This window comes from Bidens hawaiensis, unplaced genomic scaffold (assembly GCF_021521415.1).
Source record: "Bidens hawaiensis isolate Kalapana, Puna unplaced genomic scaffold, B.hawaiensis_p1.1 tig00023637_1, whole genome shotgun sequence".
Taxonomy (NCBI): domain Eukaryota; kingdom Viridiplantae; phylum Streptophyta; class Magnoliopsida; order Asterales; family Asteraceae; genus Bidens; species Bidens hawaiensis.
This window is the reverse complement of record NW_027493710.1, coordinates 293,028-310,579: the sequence shown is the minus strand read 5'-3', so window position 1 is coordinate 310,579 and position 17,552 is coordinate 293,028. Positions and strand designations below refer to the sequence as shown.

At 39.4% G+C, this 17,552-nt stretch overlaps 1 protein-coding gene across 1 annotated transcript; it reads right to left on the bottom strand.

Moving 5' to 3' along the window:
* Positions 1-4,506: 4,506 nt before the first annotated feature.
* On the bottom strand, positions 4,507-6,594 carry LOC143567783 (transcription factor bHLH121-like). The gene is made up of 5 exons (XM_077054100.1): positions 6,394-6,594; positions 6,219-6,322; positions 6,018-6,145; positions 5,534-5,935; positions 4,507-4,992 (listed from the first exon to the last, which is right to left on the bottom strand). Exons 1-5 carry the CDS (start codon positions 6,474-6,476, stop codon positions 4,855-4,857), a joined length of 855 nt encoding a protein of 284 aa, XP_076910215.1. The 5' UTR covers positions 6,477-6,594; the 3' UTR covers positions 4,507-4,854.
* Between the last annotated feature and the right edge of the window lie 10,958 nt (positions 6,595-17,552).

The window sequence follows — 17,552 nt, the reverse complement described above, 5'->3', positions numbered from 1 at the left end:
TCGCTACCTGTACACCCGTGTTTTAAACATGTTAACTTGACGCATTTTTTGTTGGTTTATATAAGATAAATATCAGCTTGTCGGTGGCACATGTCGTTTCTATGACCATTACCTTGACTTTAAATGCAACTGTTTCTGAATATTCACAAATCATATTTGTTAGTGTGATGGCTAGGTGTTATATGGTAAGTTGGCATGAGTTGATTTCTTATGTTATGTCACATGTTTGACACTTTCAAAATTTCTTATATTACGTTGCAGGTTCAACACTTTCAACATTCATTTTGGTTACATGTTTTTTTACACGAACCTAATCGATGGTCGACACTCATTTTGGTACATGCTTTTTCTTTTTGAATTCCAGTATCATAATCGACCGAATTCATGTCGACTGCCGTAACATCCGGGACCGAAAACGTTCATGCTTTATCGACCGAAACCGACACGAACCTAATCGATGGCGACCAAATTCGTGTCACTTTGATTATAAGCTATATGTGTTCCGATACTCTTTTGGACGTTTAAAAACTTAATTTTTATTTAGTTTCGGTGTTGTAACGAACTTAACTGATACCAACTAAATTTGTGTCCAACCGTCGCACGCCGCAATGAAGCGAGGGCTACCTAGTTGAAGGTTAAAAGTAAGACTAACGGGTTGCTTCTCACTTTATAGTTTCACGTCATCGACACATCACATGTCACTCCACTTTATTCTCTTCCACAATTTTAAGGAAATTGTCACCAATTCGCCATTTTCTTTTCTTTTTAAATAAGACTAGTAAACGTACATGTGGGTTGTCGCGGGTCGATTTGACGTCATGTTTTGCTTGTATTAGACATGTTCATAAAGGCCAATGAGGAACGGATCTCTCGATCGATACGGGTTGACCCACAAAAATTGATAATGCATGTAGTCGTTGATGGAATTAGCAGTGGTTAATCATAGCGATATGAATATGAGAATACGAGTTGGGACTTGAATCTACAACAAATTCAATTGCGTTTTCTGTAAAAAGATTTAACCATAGCATATAGTAATTTTTTTACATTTCTCATTCGCAACATTTTGCTTTAAAACATACATGATTTTGCATGTTAAAACCAATACCGTCATGGCGGTGGCGAGTCTCTATCTCTGATTCGGCTTCAATACCACCATAATCTTCTGCATATTGTAAATATTAGATATTAACATTGCTATCAAAACCGGTATAATATTGTAAAAAAATAACGAAAATTTGATGACACATGTTGTGTTATAGTTAATGTGTGTGTGTGTTATTATAGCCTGTAAACAAACCTATTAAAAGACCGGTGTAATTGGTGACAAAAAGGACGGTTACCCCTTGTATTTTTTACAATATAAAACAGTTTTATGGACCATCCTACAAATAAATAACTGGTTTTGTCAATAACAGTTGTAAATCACTACATTTGACTAGTTTATTTTTTCCCTCGTTTTGTGAAACTGAAGCGCCAATTCGTCTACGATAAATTTTGTATCCAACTTCAAACACTTCGCATCCTTGTTTCACACAAACAAAAACACACATTTATCATCTCTTTTTCACACAAACAAGACGATGGCTCTTGACACACTTTTCAGTTAACTCATAATTTGCGAATGAGAACCAAAGCCACGCGAGAATTCGAGGACTTCAAAAATATTATTAAGTTGTTGAGACTGAGTCCAATCGCCTACGCCCTAAATGATCAAGTCGATGTATATCGACGATGAATGCAACAATTTTGGGTATCTGCTGTGATTGAAACTTATACAGTAAATGGCCATTTCAAACGAGAAATTCATGGTATGGTAAATGGGTCATATATCATTGTGGGTCAAACGTAAATTTGTGTTGCTCTATGAATAGATGATGCTCAAGCCTGAGAGTTCTTCTCTCAAAATGACGTGCGCCAAACTATCTGGGAGATGAGGTATACTATAAATTTTCATCATAACATGGGAACAAAAAACACCTATATGAAGAATGACAATTTTTTTGTACACAACTCTGTTTGTGTTTTTCACACAAGGTTAGTGAATGGGAGTTTGTGACACAAGAAGTGCAACAAAAAATTCATGTTATTATGAAACAACAACCCTACAACTACTCCAAGCATCAGCTACGAGATATGTGTGACAACATTGAACAAGAATGAAGGATACATCTATATCCCATATGCATCATAAGAATCATTATGTCACAATTGTCATGGCCAGGAAGATCTAACCCAAGAAGCAATCGAACTATAACTGAACATGCTCAGGAGATTCCTGAACATTTAATAACAAAAATGCAAGAAATGTAACGCAAGTAATGAATCCATTACTTCAAGCTATGAAAGAAGGATCGACTCATAAAATTGAAACCCGACAGTACGTCTAATAGAACTGCCAAATCTAAATCTTGCCCAAACCTTACACATCAAGGCGAAGAAAGTGATCATGGTTCGAATACTGGTGACGACTTCAACCGAACTTTTAGAAGGAAATTGAGAATTGAAGGCTGCCTTTTCAAATAATTCAAGACTTATGGACCGAAAGAATTTTATGGCGACAAATGTATTGAGGAGAAAAAAATTCAGTACATGTCCCAAATGTTCAAAGGTGAAGTATTGGAGTGGTGGAACACTCTCATTATGCCAAAGGGAAGAGAACCTATGCACCAATTGACATGGGAAGAGTTTAAAAGTTTAGTTCTGCAATAATTTTGTTCGATGCATGAAACGGACATTATCCAAACTAAGTTTCTCAACCACAAGGTGGTCTAAACAAATTTGAAAAACTACAATACAAAGTTCCAAGAGTATTGTAGGCTTGTGCCTTAATTGGTTGCGCCGAAATCGAGTAAGGTGACCTGTTACATTTGGGGTTTACCTAGAGAGATATGAGACGTGGTAAGGTCTCATTTGCCAAAAATCGACGATTCCGCTATGGAACTGGTCGGTTATTTGATGTATGGTCTTATCCGAAATAGGGAAGAGGATAAGAAAGGTGAAACACTCGTTTCAAGGGCAAAGAAGCTCTTTTTTTTATACCTTTACCAATACAGTTTTCTCTATCTCCACTCACAAGTCACAACCAATTCCACAAATATTAAAAAATAAATAAAGGCAACCAAAGTTTCTCTAAATTTACAAAAATCACTACATTTTCTCTCTCCGCCCTATAATTTACACTCACAACCACTCAAAACTCCACTCTATAATTTACAAATTCTCCTCACATAAACTTATTTAGAAGATAGGTTGAGAATGCTCTTAACCCCTTTGATGAAATGGGTGAAGAAATCAAGATAACCTCGCCAACGATATCTATATCAGGCAATTGCTAGTAGGAGTTCACCCAAGAACACCCTAAGAACATTGACTAAACTCACCTAACACTTAATTAGGGATATTAATTAGTGTGTTGTTCTAACTTCGTTTCTTTCGTGTTAATCCATGCTGCCCATTTGCTAACTAATGGTTGCCCATAAAACATGACAAACAATAACTCTCATTCAGTCATTTCGGATATAGTAACAAGAAAGACCTAAAAGTGGTGACTTGCATTAAGGTGGGGCTGCCCAAAGGTACGTAGTCAAAGCTCTCAATGTAAGTTTAATACCAATTATGCACTTTAAGTAATTGCTTTTCAACATGTTCCAACTCTTGGATGTTGGTAAAGATCATATATACTTTGATTTGGCTGAGAAATACAAGATCCATTGGGTTCCTTACGTTTTTATGTTTAATTGGTCACAATGGTAACCAGAAATCTTTAACTAGATTCATTGATAGATCATATATCAAAATTATATGATCATTCACATGATTTCGTATATAACAAACATGTATAAATAACATGAATTAGCTTGGAGTAAGTCCCAATTTTATGAACTACATTTATAATTAATACGTGACTTATTATTATTATTTCACCGAACAATGATAATTTAAAAGATTTATTGTTACTTGCATTCATCATTTCCCCAAATGATAATACCGTTTAATCTTGACGAAGTTTGACTCTGTATATCATATTTAAACACATATTTGATTAAGTTACTTAGTGTCTCTTTTAGGATCATATATTATATATATATCAATAAAAACATTAGTGCCTAGGCTTGAGCACATAGATCCAAACATTATTGTTTTACTCATGATATATAGAAATAGATGCCCATATTATTCTTCCGTTTGTGCCCCAACCCACCTCCATTCTTATTATATAAACGTTGTGGCACCATATGTGACAATGAATCCTAATCATGAGGGCAGGCTTCTTCTCTAGGCCTCTTCTAAGGATAAGCCATCATAAGAGGCACCATAAGCGGGAATACAACAAGATCTTCTCGGTATTCCTATATGAGCAACAAAATGCCCGTCTAGCGACAAAATGATGGTGAATGAGTAAGTATTAAGACAGTCGCATCACAGAAAAATAGTTTTTATTTGAATTTCAGCAAATAAAAAGTATCATTGATATTTTAACAATACTTTATAACACATTATAGCATTATAATTTTACTAAAAGGGGATCAAAATAGTAGTTTTGACTTTTGAGTCATCCCAACCCTGACCAGGTTGACCAATTACTCTACATTGCTTTTTTTCAGATAACTTCTTTTATCATACATTCATATCTATCACATCATGAAGTTAAAATTTACTTAAAAGGGATCAAACAGTGTTTTTGAGTCGTCCAGACCCGACCATTTGACCCATTACACCACATGTCTGACCCATCCATGTTACCAGTCCACCTCCAGTTAAACATAATTCATCGGTATTGTACATGAGCTTTCTTTGTAAGTTAGCAATCTATGTAGAGAGATAATACGATTATGGTGGTAAAGGATTATCTTAATTATTACCACCAATGACACTATTTGATGAGCCGACTTGAACTGTGCCAGAAGATAAACACCCACTTCCTTCTGAAATGCTATTTTCCTTCCTGTTTGATGATTTCTTCGATTTTGATTGACCTGGCGAACCATCCTGCAGTATAATGTCACCATCAAATAATGAAAATACAATAAACTTAATAATAATTTTATCTACAAAGTTACCTTTTTCTTTATTTCATATCAAAGAAAATAGATGTGAAAATTTTGACCCGATTGCTGATGTACGGGTCAATTTAGTAAAATTATTAGCATGAAATCAGTTACAATTATTTGCTCTCCCTTCAACTTTATAATATTAGCCATGTGGTAACTTCGACCAAATGGTAAAAATAAAAACAAAGCTTAAAAAAAGCCACTAAAATGAGTCAACCAAAATGGTAAAAATGAGTCAACCTGGCTCGCGAGTCAGCATTTATAAAACATACAACTTCCTAAACCATTTTTCTCAAAAATAAAAAGGAAAAAACTTACTATTGCAACTAGAATAATAGAAAGCACTCATACATATCAGAGAGTAATAATTCCTTAAAAAACACTTAAAAAGTTTTCAACCAGCCTGTATAAAAAATTACCCATTTTGACCCGAACCGGTTTTGACCCGTTAATGAATTTAACAAGAGGCATAAGCTAACCTGATCTCCAGAAGATCCGGGAGTCTTAAGCTCTAATTCAGTTGCAACATCATTAGAATCCTCATCTTTCCCGCTTCCACTCTCCCTGTGCTCTGATGATTTGTTTCTAGAACCCTGTCTGCTAGAAACAGCTGGAGGCACATACTGAACAGACGGAAAGAAAGTGGAGCACGGAACCCCGGGATTTTGGGTTCCAAAGAAGGGGAAGGGTTCCACAGGTGGCATTGGCATTTGAAGTGGGAGCGGGTAGGGGTATGAAGCGGGGTGCATTACAAGTGACTGGTCCATTTGACCCCATGGGTACATAGCCCTAACCCTTTGGTGGTACTGGAGGTTAAGATTCTCGATGTCTGATTTCAGTGATGCCTTCTCTTCTCTTAAATCATGTTTCTCTTGAGTCAACTGTCAAATGCCAATGTTTTAACTTGTTACAAATAAGCAAACGAGCCGAGTAGCAGATGTAAAATTGAAAGCAAAAAATGACCTCACGAGATTCTTCAGTGAGTGCTGCGTAGTCAGATTTTAGTTTGTTGACTTGAGCAGTCAAATCATTTAGCATCTGGATTGTATCATTAAGTATGGTTGCCTTGTCAAATTTAGGTCTCTCAGGGTCTGCTCAAAGATTGTATCATTATACTAAAAGTGTTTATTATAATAATAAGATTAAGTAAGATACAGTACATACCTAGCGTTTTCCCCAATTCGGTAAAGTGGTCATTGAGACGATCCCTCCTTAGTTTTTCACGGTCAGCCTTTTGAAGCTTTCTGTCTTTCTGTTCTGTACCAGGCCTTTCACCCACAATAATGATTGTAATTAGGAGGAGTTAACAAGTGATTGATACATACATACATATACATACCTTGATTCAGTTTTGACTACTTGATTTGGAGGTGTTGGTTGATCCAGATGGAATTTGTCAGGCAATCGAGGACTAGTATCCATATCACCAATTTCGACCTTCTTTCTAGGGTTTATCCCACGTTATCCGATCCACAAGGATGGATGAATAGATATTATTATTATTATTTCTTGTGGGTACGGAATCTAATCTACCTAGCGATTGTGGCAACTTCGCCCGTTGATTTACAATTCATTCGGGTCGTAGGTGGACTTTATTCGGACCCAAAACCTGTGTCTATTCGAACTCAGTCATTACTTTGTTTGACAATCTTGTGTTAAATTATTGATCAGGCTTTATGACAAGAGTTATCTTTTTAAGTGAACCAAACACACTATGCGTCCTACTGAATCAGAGCTATAACCTATCATCTTAATTAAATCATAAAGAGACTATCACATAGCTCAACAACTTAAATTAGGGAAAATTCCTTAATTGTCTATTTTGACCTTCATAGTCAAAGTTTTGTCCACCAAGCTTTATAATTCCTAAAATGTCTATTCTGTATACCGTCAATTGCTCACTTATAGACTGTCAAACTAAGGTTTTTTTAGCCATTTAAAACAAAACACTTGGCATGAATATGAACCCAAATTTACAGCAAAAACAGCTTTGTACTTTAATATTCAATGATATCACCTACTTTATTACTATTTTTCTTCTTTTTTCTTTTCAAAGGAATTTTATGCATACGATACGTCGAGGTTCCGGTGAATGCTACCGCCCAACCACCACCACTCGTCTTCCTCTCCTGATGTCAGCCCTAAGACCTCACAGTCGTCGCCTCCTACATAGTTAAAATATCTCAATTCTTCTGCAACGCAACAGCCGGTAGGTGACGTCGGACGCCTTTACTCGCTCATATAACAAAAAGGTCGGCCGACAGTCACATCTCTGTAGACCGTCGGGTCCAAACGGGACATCCGGACATATACAACGTCGTCAGAGCCATAGTTCTTTAATTTTCTAACAGACCGACGAAAAATACGAGAAGCCGCCGAAAAAAATGAGACGCTGACGGTAACAATGTTGTCAGACTGATGAGGCTCCACTCTGCCTAGTAAATGTGGCGAGCAACCGTTGGCTTAGATAAACGTTGTCTGACATCAAAGAAGATCGCCTCCGACTGTATCATTATGGACATTTTGGGCTAATTTGGTCAAGTGGGCAAAAGCTTGACCTTGATGGTGAAAATGGATAATTTGGGGGGTTTCCCCATTAAATTAACTACATTCGCATATTCTATTTATTTATTCGGTACGGTTATCCGGTTTATTCTATTAGACTCGGTTTGGTTATCCGAATGAATAAGCAAGATTTGTGAAACAGATTACCAAACCAAAATCAAATTTAAAATTCATATGCAGTTAGGAACTGAATTTGGTTCGTTTTTTGCATTACAAACACGATTTGGTTTTTGACCTTGTTTTACACCCCTAATTATATATTAATGAAAAGTACTCAATGGAAAATCTCTTAGTACCAAAAAATCATGTGCGCCCGGATCTAGATGCGATAGATCATTTGCGAGGAAGTTGAAATTCTTGTCTCGTTGTCCCTCAGATTGAACATTTTTTCTTTCATCATGCATGACTTTGTATTTCGCGCGCATCAATTTTCTTTCTTCATGCATTCTTGTGATTTCATCTTTTAAGTATTTTTTTACCCTTGGCAATCTCGGATAGTTTACTCTCCAAGTTATCAAAATGTGAGCTCACTTCGGAGCTCATCAAGGATGTCGTTCTAGACGAAGATCATCCCCCTCTAGCAGTCGTCTTAGCTTTATCTCTTTCTACCGGACGCGGTAACTCATTCGGTTCATCAAAAAAAAATTGGGACCAAACTCGTTTAAATAAATTGACAGTGACCATCCCGATGTGGCTTGAGACGCCGAAGTAGACGTTGTCTTTGACCGTTTGGACGGTCGCGATGAAGATGACGAGACCGACACACACGTTGGTGAGTCGTGCATGGTCTCCAAGCTTCCAACATATTAAAATCTCCTTTATATTCAGCCTTGTATTGTTTTAAGGCAAACTCAATCACGTTGGCACATCTCATGCCGCTTTCTCTATCATTGTTTGCAACGCGGGTGTAAATGTTGGAGAAGTTGGTTATTATTAGGGCACCGCCTTCCATTTACATAGACGGAATCGTCCTTGCGGTATACACCTCGACCCATTGTAGCGAAGAACTTAGTACGTATTTCATCCCATAACTCACGGTATGTTTATAGTAACCTTCGATAAAAATAAAATTTAATATTAGTTAACAAAAAATTAAACATGAAATATATAAATATTTTTATAATTTACCTTGAATTGAGTTTTCGGATGAGTCAATCCACGCGCGTGCCAACACCATCTCCTCATCTGTTTCCCACTTTAATCTTTCGTCATTTCCCTAGTTGTTTGTCCATCAAGTTTTTTTATGACTTCATTTACGATGAACTTGCGGTTCAGATACTTGGGTTTGGGGTATTTGGGTTTCGGGTAGTTGCGAAGACATATACGACATTGACGGTCGAAATAACATGTCGGTGAACAGTTGCATGGGTGGAGGCATTACGGGTCGATGACCTTGTTGGTTGGCAAAGAAAGGGTTAGTAGGGTCATTGTTATTTTGAGAGCAAACTAGCCCACCACAATTGAACCAGATCCCACGGGTTCAGGTTTGAGCTCGAGCTTGGGTTCGGGTTTGAGTTTGAGCTCGGACTCATGGTTGTAGAAAGTTGAGAGATTTGTTTGAGTAAATTGATGGTGTAGAGATATTTATTTGAGTAAATGATGGTGTTTGTTTGAGAATCTATAGAAAGTTGTTTTTGAGTAAAATATGTTAATTTTTTTATATATTTTCAACAGTCATAATGTCGTTGGATAGGAGGAGGGCCCACAAAAATCACATATACTACCGATCTTCATTAGGGGTGTTCAAAAACGGATATCGGACCTTTCGAATAGTGGATTTCACCATCCGAATCCGAAATTTTGAATATCCGATCGGATAGTCAAACAGATATCCGAAATGTGAACATCTTAGAAACATACCTAGAAAAGTGACAGAGTAACTAGATCTGGACCACCACTATTAGATGATCAGACCACCGTCATCTGAGGGAGGAGTGGGACCACAAATAAAGATGGATCTGGAGGCGATGGGCGAGCAGATTGGAGAACACCATGTGTGACATTCGTCAATTTCGGGTTATCTTGTATTTGTTTTTATGTTGTAAACCGACCCGATTTATATCCCGAATATTTCAAATATATAAAATATTGGATTTTATGTTACTAAATCATTCCCACATGTTCAATTTGAAAAACCCCTTTTACGGATTCGAAAACGCCTTTAAAACGCTCAAATTACATCGAAAACGAACTTCCGGGACGCAAAACGAACCACGCAAGACGAGCTGGACCAAACCACACCCTCATGGGCGCCGTGCCGCGCGGCCTTGAGGGCTAGGGCGGTCGCATAGCGCGGCCTCAGACCTGCAGTCACCAATCCGTTTTTTGTTGTTATTTATCACACGTTTGACCCTCCAAACCAATCAAAATGTTTGGAAATCTCTAAAGCAACCATATGGATAACCTTAACACCTTATCCTTCATAAAACCAGGCCTCACCACTCATTTGAATATGCTCATACTCATCAAACACTCTCAACCTAAGTTCTAAGCTCCAACCTTCAAGTTCTTACTTGTTTGACTTTCAAGAGTCAAACAAGAGTTTCCTTTGATTTCTACTAACTCCATATGATTCAAACTTGTTGTTGCAACATATATATGATATACACCCCTTGTTACCTTTGGTGGTCACTTCTCCGGTCTCGGTCGGTGGAGTGTCGGGCCTCGTAAGGCAAGGCTACATGGAGGACTCACATGGTCCTTGATATATATATATATATATAACTTGTTTATGCTTATTAACCATGCTTAACTTCTGCTCATTTTAGTTTGTCTTTTATATTTATGAAGTTCCATGGTTATGGGTTTGTAGAATCTAACTTCGGTCTTAACCCGAAACAAGATCCGAACCGAAAACCAAACTTTTGTTTAAAGACTTTATTATTGACTTTGATTTTAAAACTTAAGTACCATCATTTATAAATTATTATACAAGTTTTTTGATGTTTGGGCATGTAGTAACCATTCTTGATCTTATTCTGAGATGGAAACCGAACCAAAACGAGTTAAACCGATTTCACTCGCTTAAGACACACAAGTGTGTTTCTAGCTATCAAAACTTGTATATTTATATAAAATCATTTATAAGCTGATTTTAATTATTTTCTCAAAGCACTCGGAATGTTGAATCCAACTTGATCTTATAACAAAGTTTGGATTGGCAAAACCGAACACTCGCTTAACGGACGTTGTTAGTTATAAAACAATAGAACTACATACTTGGTTAAGTATTTTTAAATTTTATTGAGTTATCTCATAACATTCGTTATTTTGGAAAGTTGACTTTGGGTTTGACCAATTACCAAGACACGAACCAACAACTCGAACACTCGTTAATACCCATTTTAGTATACATACATATATATATATATATTTTAAAAAAATAATTTTTTTATTAACATTTAACACAAACCAAACTACATCTGGATAATGGGTAAGCGAGCAACAAGCTGCGCCGATATCCCCTTTTGGATCGCAAAGCCTATTCGACTAAATATAAATCCTTGGTTCATCGGGCTCTGAGAGTAACTGTGGACCACCTTCTGCACCCGTTCCAATAAACGAACCGCCTCGGGAGCTAGAGATCCAAATATGTCGGAGGCAAATGGAATGAACACGTGCTGATTTTACCCACCTTATTACTTAACATAGGTTGAGTAAATATTAAGGGCTAGATACTTTAACCCGGTTTCGAGCAACTTATATTTTTAAAGGACTAGTATTATAATTTCTTAAATATTTACATTTTAAACCTTAAACTTTAAATTGTTTGCATTTATTATCATTTATTTTATTTAAAGACTTCCTAGACAACCATTCTAATACAAGACTTCCTTTCATCTAGACTTTGCTCGTTAAACCTCATCCTTTCGATTACTCGTCATTTTACCGATCAAGTTTATTACTTGAATGTGAGTACTTTCATTCCCCGTTTTTCCATCTTTCGTTTTGGGGGTGATATTGCATGTGACATCTGCCCCGATCCGACCCGACCCAGGTACCCGCTTCTCTGATCCGATCTCTTTCTTTTGTGATTTAATATTTATTTATACTTATATTTTACTTTTAATAATAATAATATATTTTCCTTCCCGCCTCTTTCCCTCTTCTTCTCTCTTTCCACCTTTCTTTTCTCTTGTCGCCGTCCCGCCCTCCTGTTTAACCCCTCAGCCTTGTTTCCCTCTTTTTCTCATAACTCTCCTTGTCCTTTGTTTCTTCCCGCCTAAGGTTGTCTGCGCAGCTCCACGCGCCAGACTCCTTACAAGGAAGCCTGCGTGAAGACCACCTGTTACTGCGATACGCGAGACGAACTGTCCCCGCAGCGCGCTAAGGATTTTAGTTCTTCCCGCGGCGCGCTATGGATACCGTTCTTCCCGCGACGCGCTAAGGAATATAGTTCTTCCCGCGACGCGCTTAGAAATATAGTTCTTCCCGCGGCGCGCTTAGAAATGTAGTTCTTCTCGCGACGCGTTAAGGTTGGTTATGTCTACCTTCGCGCTCGCGCACTCTTGACCTTCTGTGTCTGCCTTCGCGCTCAAGTTTTCTCGCGCTATGTCTTGAGTCTTTTCTTCTGTTTAATCTAGCCGTTTACTTTTGTGTTGTCTTATCTTCTGTGCTGTTGACCTGACCTATCTTATGTCTGAAAAGCCACTTTCGGCGCAGCATGCGCACTAACCCCATTGGTTGGCAGAAAAAGTGACTGACATTATCTTTTGAGATCTGCTTTTCCATGCTTTGACCAGTACCTTTATCTGACCCTCCCATGCCTGTTTACTGTTTCCTGTCAGCCCTTTTTCCTGTTCCCCTGCTGCAATATCTTTGATATCTTTTGCTTTTGGATTCTTATGCTTTTTGATATCTTTTGCTTGATTTGTTTGGATCTTTTCCTCTTTTCTAGGGATTGTGTTCCCTAGGGTTTCCCTATAAATAATAATAATCTTATTTTTCCTAACACATCACACACAAACACTTAATTTAACCCCCTCTTTGCTCTCTCTGCCGCCTCTCTCTCTGCCTCCGACTTCCTCCCTGTTCTGCCCTGCTTTTCCGGTAATATATATTATATATATAATAATTTACTTATTAATTATGCTAACTTATAATCAAGACTTAAAACCAATCATTAAAACAATAATCTTATTTATAGGTTAACTTGTGCTTGTTTAAAGTTGGTTCTTGCTTTATCTTTCACTGCACCGTTTATCAAGTGAGTAATCTCGTACCTAATCCCTTTTTATTTTTAAAGTTTTGGGATGTTCATGTGTTCGTACAAACTTAGAGTCTTAAACTTGTTTATGAACTTTAGTCGCGCAGTATCCCATGTGTTGAGGGCGTTTACTTGGCTGTTTATTTGTATGTGTGTATCATTAACCGCTTTGTTCGGCCTATTCCGAAGTTTTCATGGATCCATTAGATGAACACGGGAGACCTATCGTTTACGGTTTTCTTTGTTTACACTTGCACAGATGTTTTCTTGTTTTTGTGCTCATTTGGGAGCACGGATTGAACTATGAACTATGATCTATTTAGGCTTGATCACAATCTGATTACACCCTTGTTAAACACCAGACATACACGTGTTGCGCGCAGATTTATTGTTATCTATGTATGGTATTAAACTTGATTTCTCACCAGCACGCAAGTGTTTGACGTTTTATTTTAACACATGTTCAGGTTTGCTGTAGCTACATTTGGAGCTTGTGGACACGTAGGACGTTTTTACTTTTGGACCTAGATTAAAATGTAACAAGACAAGTTATTATTGTTCGAATATTTTGTCTTATAATATATTGATTTATGCTGATTTATGTTATCATGTGTTTACGTTGCGCGTGCGCGAATGAATATACTTATTAAATATTGACACCCAATAGTGTCACGAGTAATGAAACAATATGTGGCACCCCGATGCATAATCCGCCTTTGGTCGGGGTGTTACAGATTGGTATCAGAGCTCGTTGACTTTAGGATAGGTGGTTAGACGTAACGGCCTAGAATACCTAAGAGTCCTCTCTCGCGCATGAGAAAAATCTCATGTTTGCGCGCTTATTGTTAATTGCTCGTTATTTATAAATATGCTTGCGCAGACGCAGCGTATGGTTTTATGTTTTATTTCGCGATATTTCGATTTTTGCTGAATTTCGATTTTTATTGGTTTTACTTACATATTCGTTTGTGGGGATTGAAAATCCGAAAAGTCATGGTGATACATGAATAGTAGATTTTCAAATTTCCTTTACGATTATGTTCTGAGGTTGGAGACTTGAAAAGTCATGGTGATACATGAATTGTCAATCTCCAATACTCATTTTCTTGTATATTTTATATTGAGGATTGAAAAGTCATGGTGATACATGAATCGTCAATCTCCAATACTCGTTTACTCGTCATTTTAAATTGAGAATTCGGAAGGTCATGGTGATACATGAATTGTCGATTGTCAATTCGAATTCATTACCTTTATTAAGTTTGCATTTAAATTCATATTTTACATTTGATAGCATTTAACTCCGCGAAACCAAGCTTTTCGAGGTTATACTTTGCGCTAAAACCAAGATATTAACTAAAATTAAAACTTTTATAGAATGCCTCCGTTATCTCGCCGCCATCAGAGGAGAGAAGCCTCGCGCAGACGATCGCAGCAACGTTCCCAGGAAATGGCCGCCGCAATAGCCCAAGCTTTGAGCCAAAACAATACCAACACCTCCGGATACAACATTAAGTCCTTTAACGCGGGTAACCCTCCAAAGTTCACAGGTCTTGAAGGAGCCACCGTGATGCTCCAGTGGCTTGAGAAAATAGAAAACACTTTCCTCCACACCCAATGCCCCTCAGACCGACGAACCCTATATGCTTCCAGTGTCCTGGAATCTAGAGCGCTTACATGGTGGAATGGAGTAGCTCATACGCGTGGCGCAGAAGCTGCTTCCAGCATGCTCTGGGAGGAATTTAAGGATCTCTTGACGCGAGAATTCTGCCCTCCCAACGAAGTTAAGCGCCTGGAGGAAGAATTTTGGAATCTTAAGCAATACAGCGGTGAAGCGCGCGAGTACGCGACGCGCTTCCATGAACTAAGCCTGCTTGTCCCTCACCTTGTTACCCCTTCCCGCCGAGCCATAGAGAAATTCCTTGGGGGTCTCCCCATGGAAATCCAAGATTCTGTATGGGCCAGGAACCCACTAACCCTCTCTGACGCCGTCGAGTTGGCCGCTGTGCTCAGCGACAACCATGTCAGAGCAGGAACCCTGTTCCTGCGGGGAGCTGAGAAGACCAAACCCACCAAGACTGCCCCTGAACCAACAGAAACCAAACCAGAACCCTCAAACCGTAACAACCTCAAGCGCAGGCGCAAAGCCTATGCGCTTACCAGCCCACCCATTGTCCAGCAACCCACCTACCAACCTCCAGTTTACACGCCTAACCCACTGTCAACCTACCCAACACCTCTGGTAGTCCATAACTATGCCTTAACCAATCCGGCACTCCCTGCCCCGCCACCTAAGAAACCTTACACCGGAACCCAACCCTTTTGCCCAACCTGTAGACTTCATCACCCAACCCAAACCCCGTGTCGACAATGTAACCGTTGTGGCCGCGTTGGTCACTCTGCCGAGTTCTGTAGAGTCCCTCCCGCCAACCCAGTCGCACAAACACTACCAACCTACCCGCAAAACCCTCAACCAACTTACCAAAACCCACGACCCAGATCGTGCTATAACTGCGGTGATCCCAGTCATTTCCGGAACGCGTGCCCAAGGCTACAAGTTCAGATTACACAAGCGAATCCGGTGAACCACATTTCGAACCAAGTGACGCGCGGGCGAGCTTTTAACATAACCGCGCACCAAGCGCAAGCGAATAATGACGTAGTTAATGGTACATTTTTGCTTAACGGATTTTATGCTTCTGTACTTTTTGATACTGGCGCCGATCGAAGTTTTATTTCTCGCGCGTTTGAGCAGAAGCTTGCGCGACCGCGCAACGATTTAAAAGAAAATTTTTCAGTTGAATTGGCTAATGGCGAAACTGTTTTAATTAACTCAGTGATTAAAGATTGCACGCTTAACCTTAACGAAAACGATTTTCTGATCGACCTCATCCCCATGCCTCTTGGAAGTTTTGATGTTATCATTGGTATGGACTGGCTCTCGAAGAATCGCGCCGAAGTTATTTGCGCCAAGAAGTTGATTCGCATTCCTCGAAAAAACGGTGATCTTCACATCTACGGCGAGAAACCCTCCAGTGGTCTTAAGCTTATGTCTTGCGCCGAAGCCCAAAGACTCATGCAGAAGAAGTGTATTGCATTTTTAGCCCATGTGGTTAAACCTGCTGAAGAAAAGAAGCTTCGCGATATCCCTATTGTGCGTGACTTCCCTGAAGTTTTTCCTGATGATCTTCCTGGTATCCCTCCCGCTCGTGAAGTCGAGTTTCGTGTTGATCTTGTCCCTGGTGCTTCCCCCGTAGCTAAATCTCCTTATCGTCTTGCACCCGCTGTGATGCAAGAACTGGCAAGCCAACTTCAAGAGTTGACCGCTAAAGGATTCATTCGCCCTAGCTCTTCGCCCTGGGGTGCTCCGGTGTTGTTCGTTAAAAAGAAAGATGGATCGTTTCGCATGTGTATTGATTACCGCGAGTTGAACAAACTCACCATTAAGAACCGGTATCCCTTACCGCGTATTGACGACCTCTTTGATCAACTCCAAGGTGCTTCTTGTTTTTCCAAGATCGATCTCCGTTCTGGTTATCATCAGTTGCGCATCCGCGAAGAAGATGTTCCCAAGACTGCTTTTCGAACTCGTTATGGCCACTTTGAATTCTTGGTCATGTCCTTCGGTTTAACCAACGCACCCGCCGTTTTCATGGATCTAATGAATCGGGTGTGTAGGCCTTTCTTGGATAAATTCGTGATTGTGTTTATCGATGACGTTCTGATTTATTCTAAGACCAAGGCCGAGCATGAGCAACATCTTCGATTGGTATTGCAAAAGCTTCGAACCGAGCAGCTCTATGCTAAGCTTTCCAAGTGTGAATTCTGGTCTGATGAAGTACAGTTTCTTGGCCATGTTGTGAACAAGATGGGTATTCATGTCGACCCATCCAAAATTGAAGCAATCAAGAACTGGATTACGCCGACCACTCCTACCGAGATCCGTTCCTTTCTGGGCTTAGCTGGTTATTACCGGCGCTTCATTTCGAACTTCTCAAAGATCGCATTGCCTTTAACAGCTCTAACGCACAAAGGTAAACTGTATATTTGGGGCTCGAAGCAAGAAGAAGCCTATCTAACGCTCAAGCGTTTGTTGTGTGAAGCTCCTGTTCTTGCGCTACCTGAGGGTAATGATGATTTTGTCGTGTATTGCGATGCCTCCAACCAAGGTCTCGGTTGTGTTCTTATGCAACGAGGCAAGGTTATCGCTTACGCATCAAGGCAACTCAAGGTTCATGAAAAGAATTATACAACTCACGACCTCGAACTTGGTGCAGTTGTTTTTGCCTTGAAGATCTGGAGACACTACCTTTATGGTACTAAGTGTATCCTCTACACTGACCATAAAAGCCTTCAGCATATCTTTGATCAGAAGGAACTTAACATGAGACAACGCCGATGGAACGAACTCATCAGCGATTACGATTGTGAGATCCGGTATCATCCTGGTAAGGCTAATGTGGTAGCCGATGCGCTCAGCCGAAAACCCTGCCAGCTTAACTGTATCTTGCCGCGCACGCAGCTTCACTTCGCGCCGATCCAAAGCAACCTTGAATCGCGCATTCGTGACGCGCAGCGCGCATCCATCAGTAATGGTAGCCTTCGCGCCGAGTTAGCGTGTGGCGCGGAAGCGCACTTTGTCCCTAATTTGAGTGGAATTCTTTGTTATCTTAATCGCATCTGGATTCCCTTTGATGAGAATCTTCGCGCTGATATCCTGAGTGAAG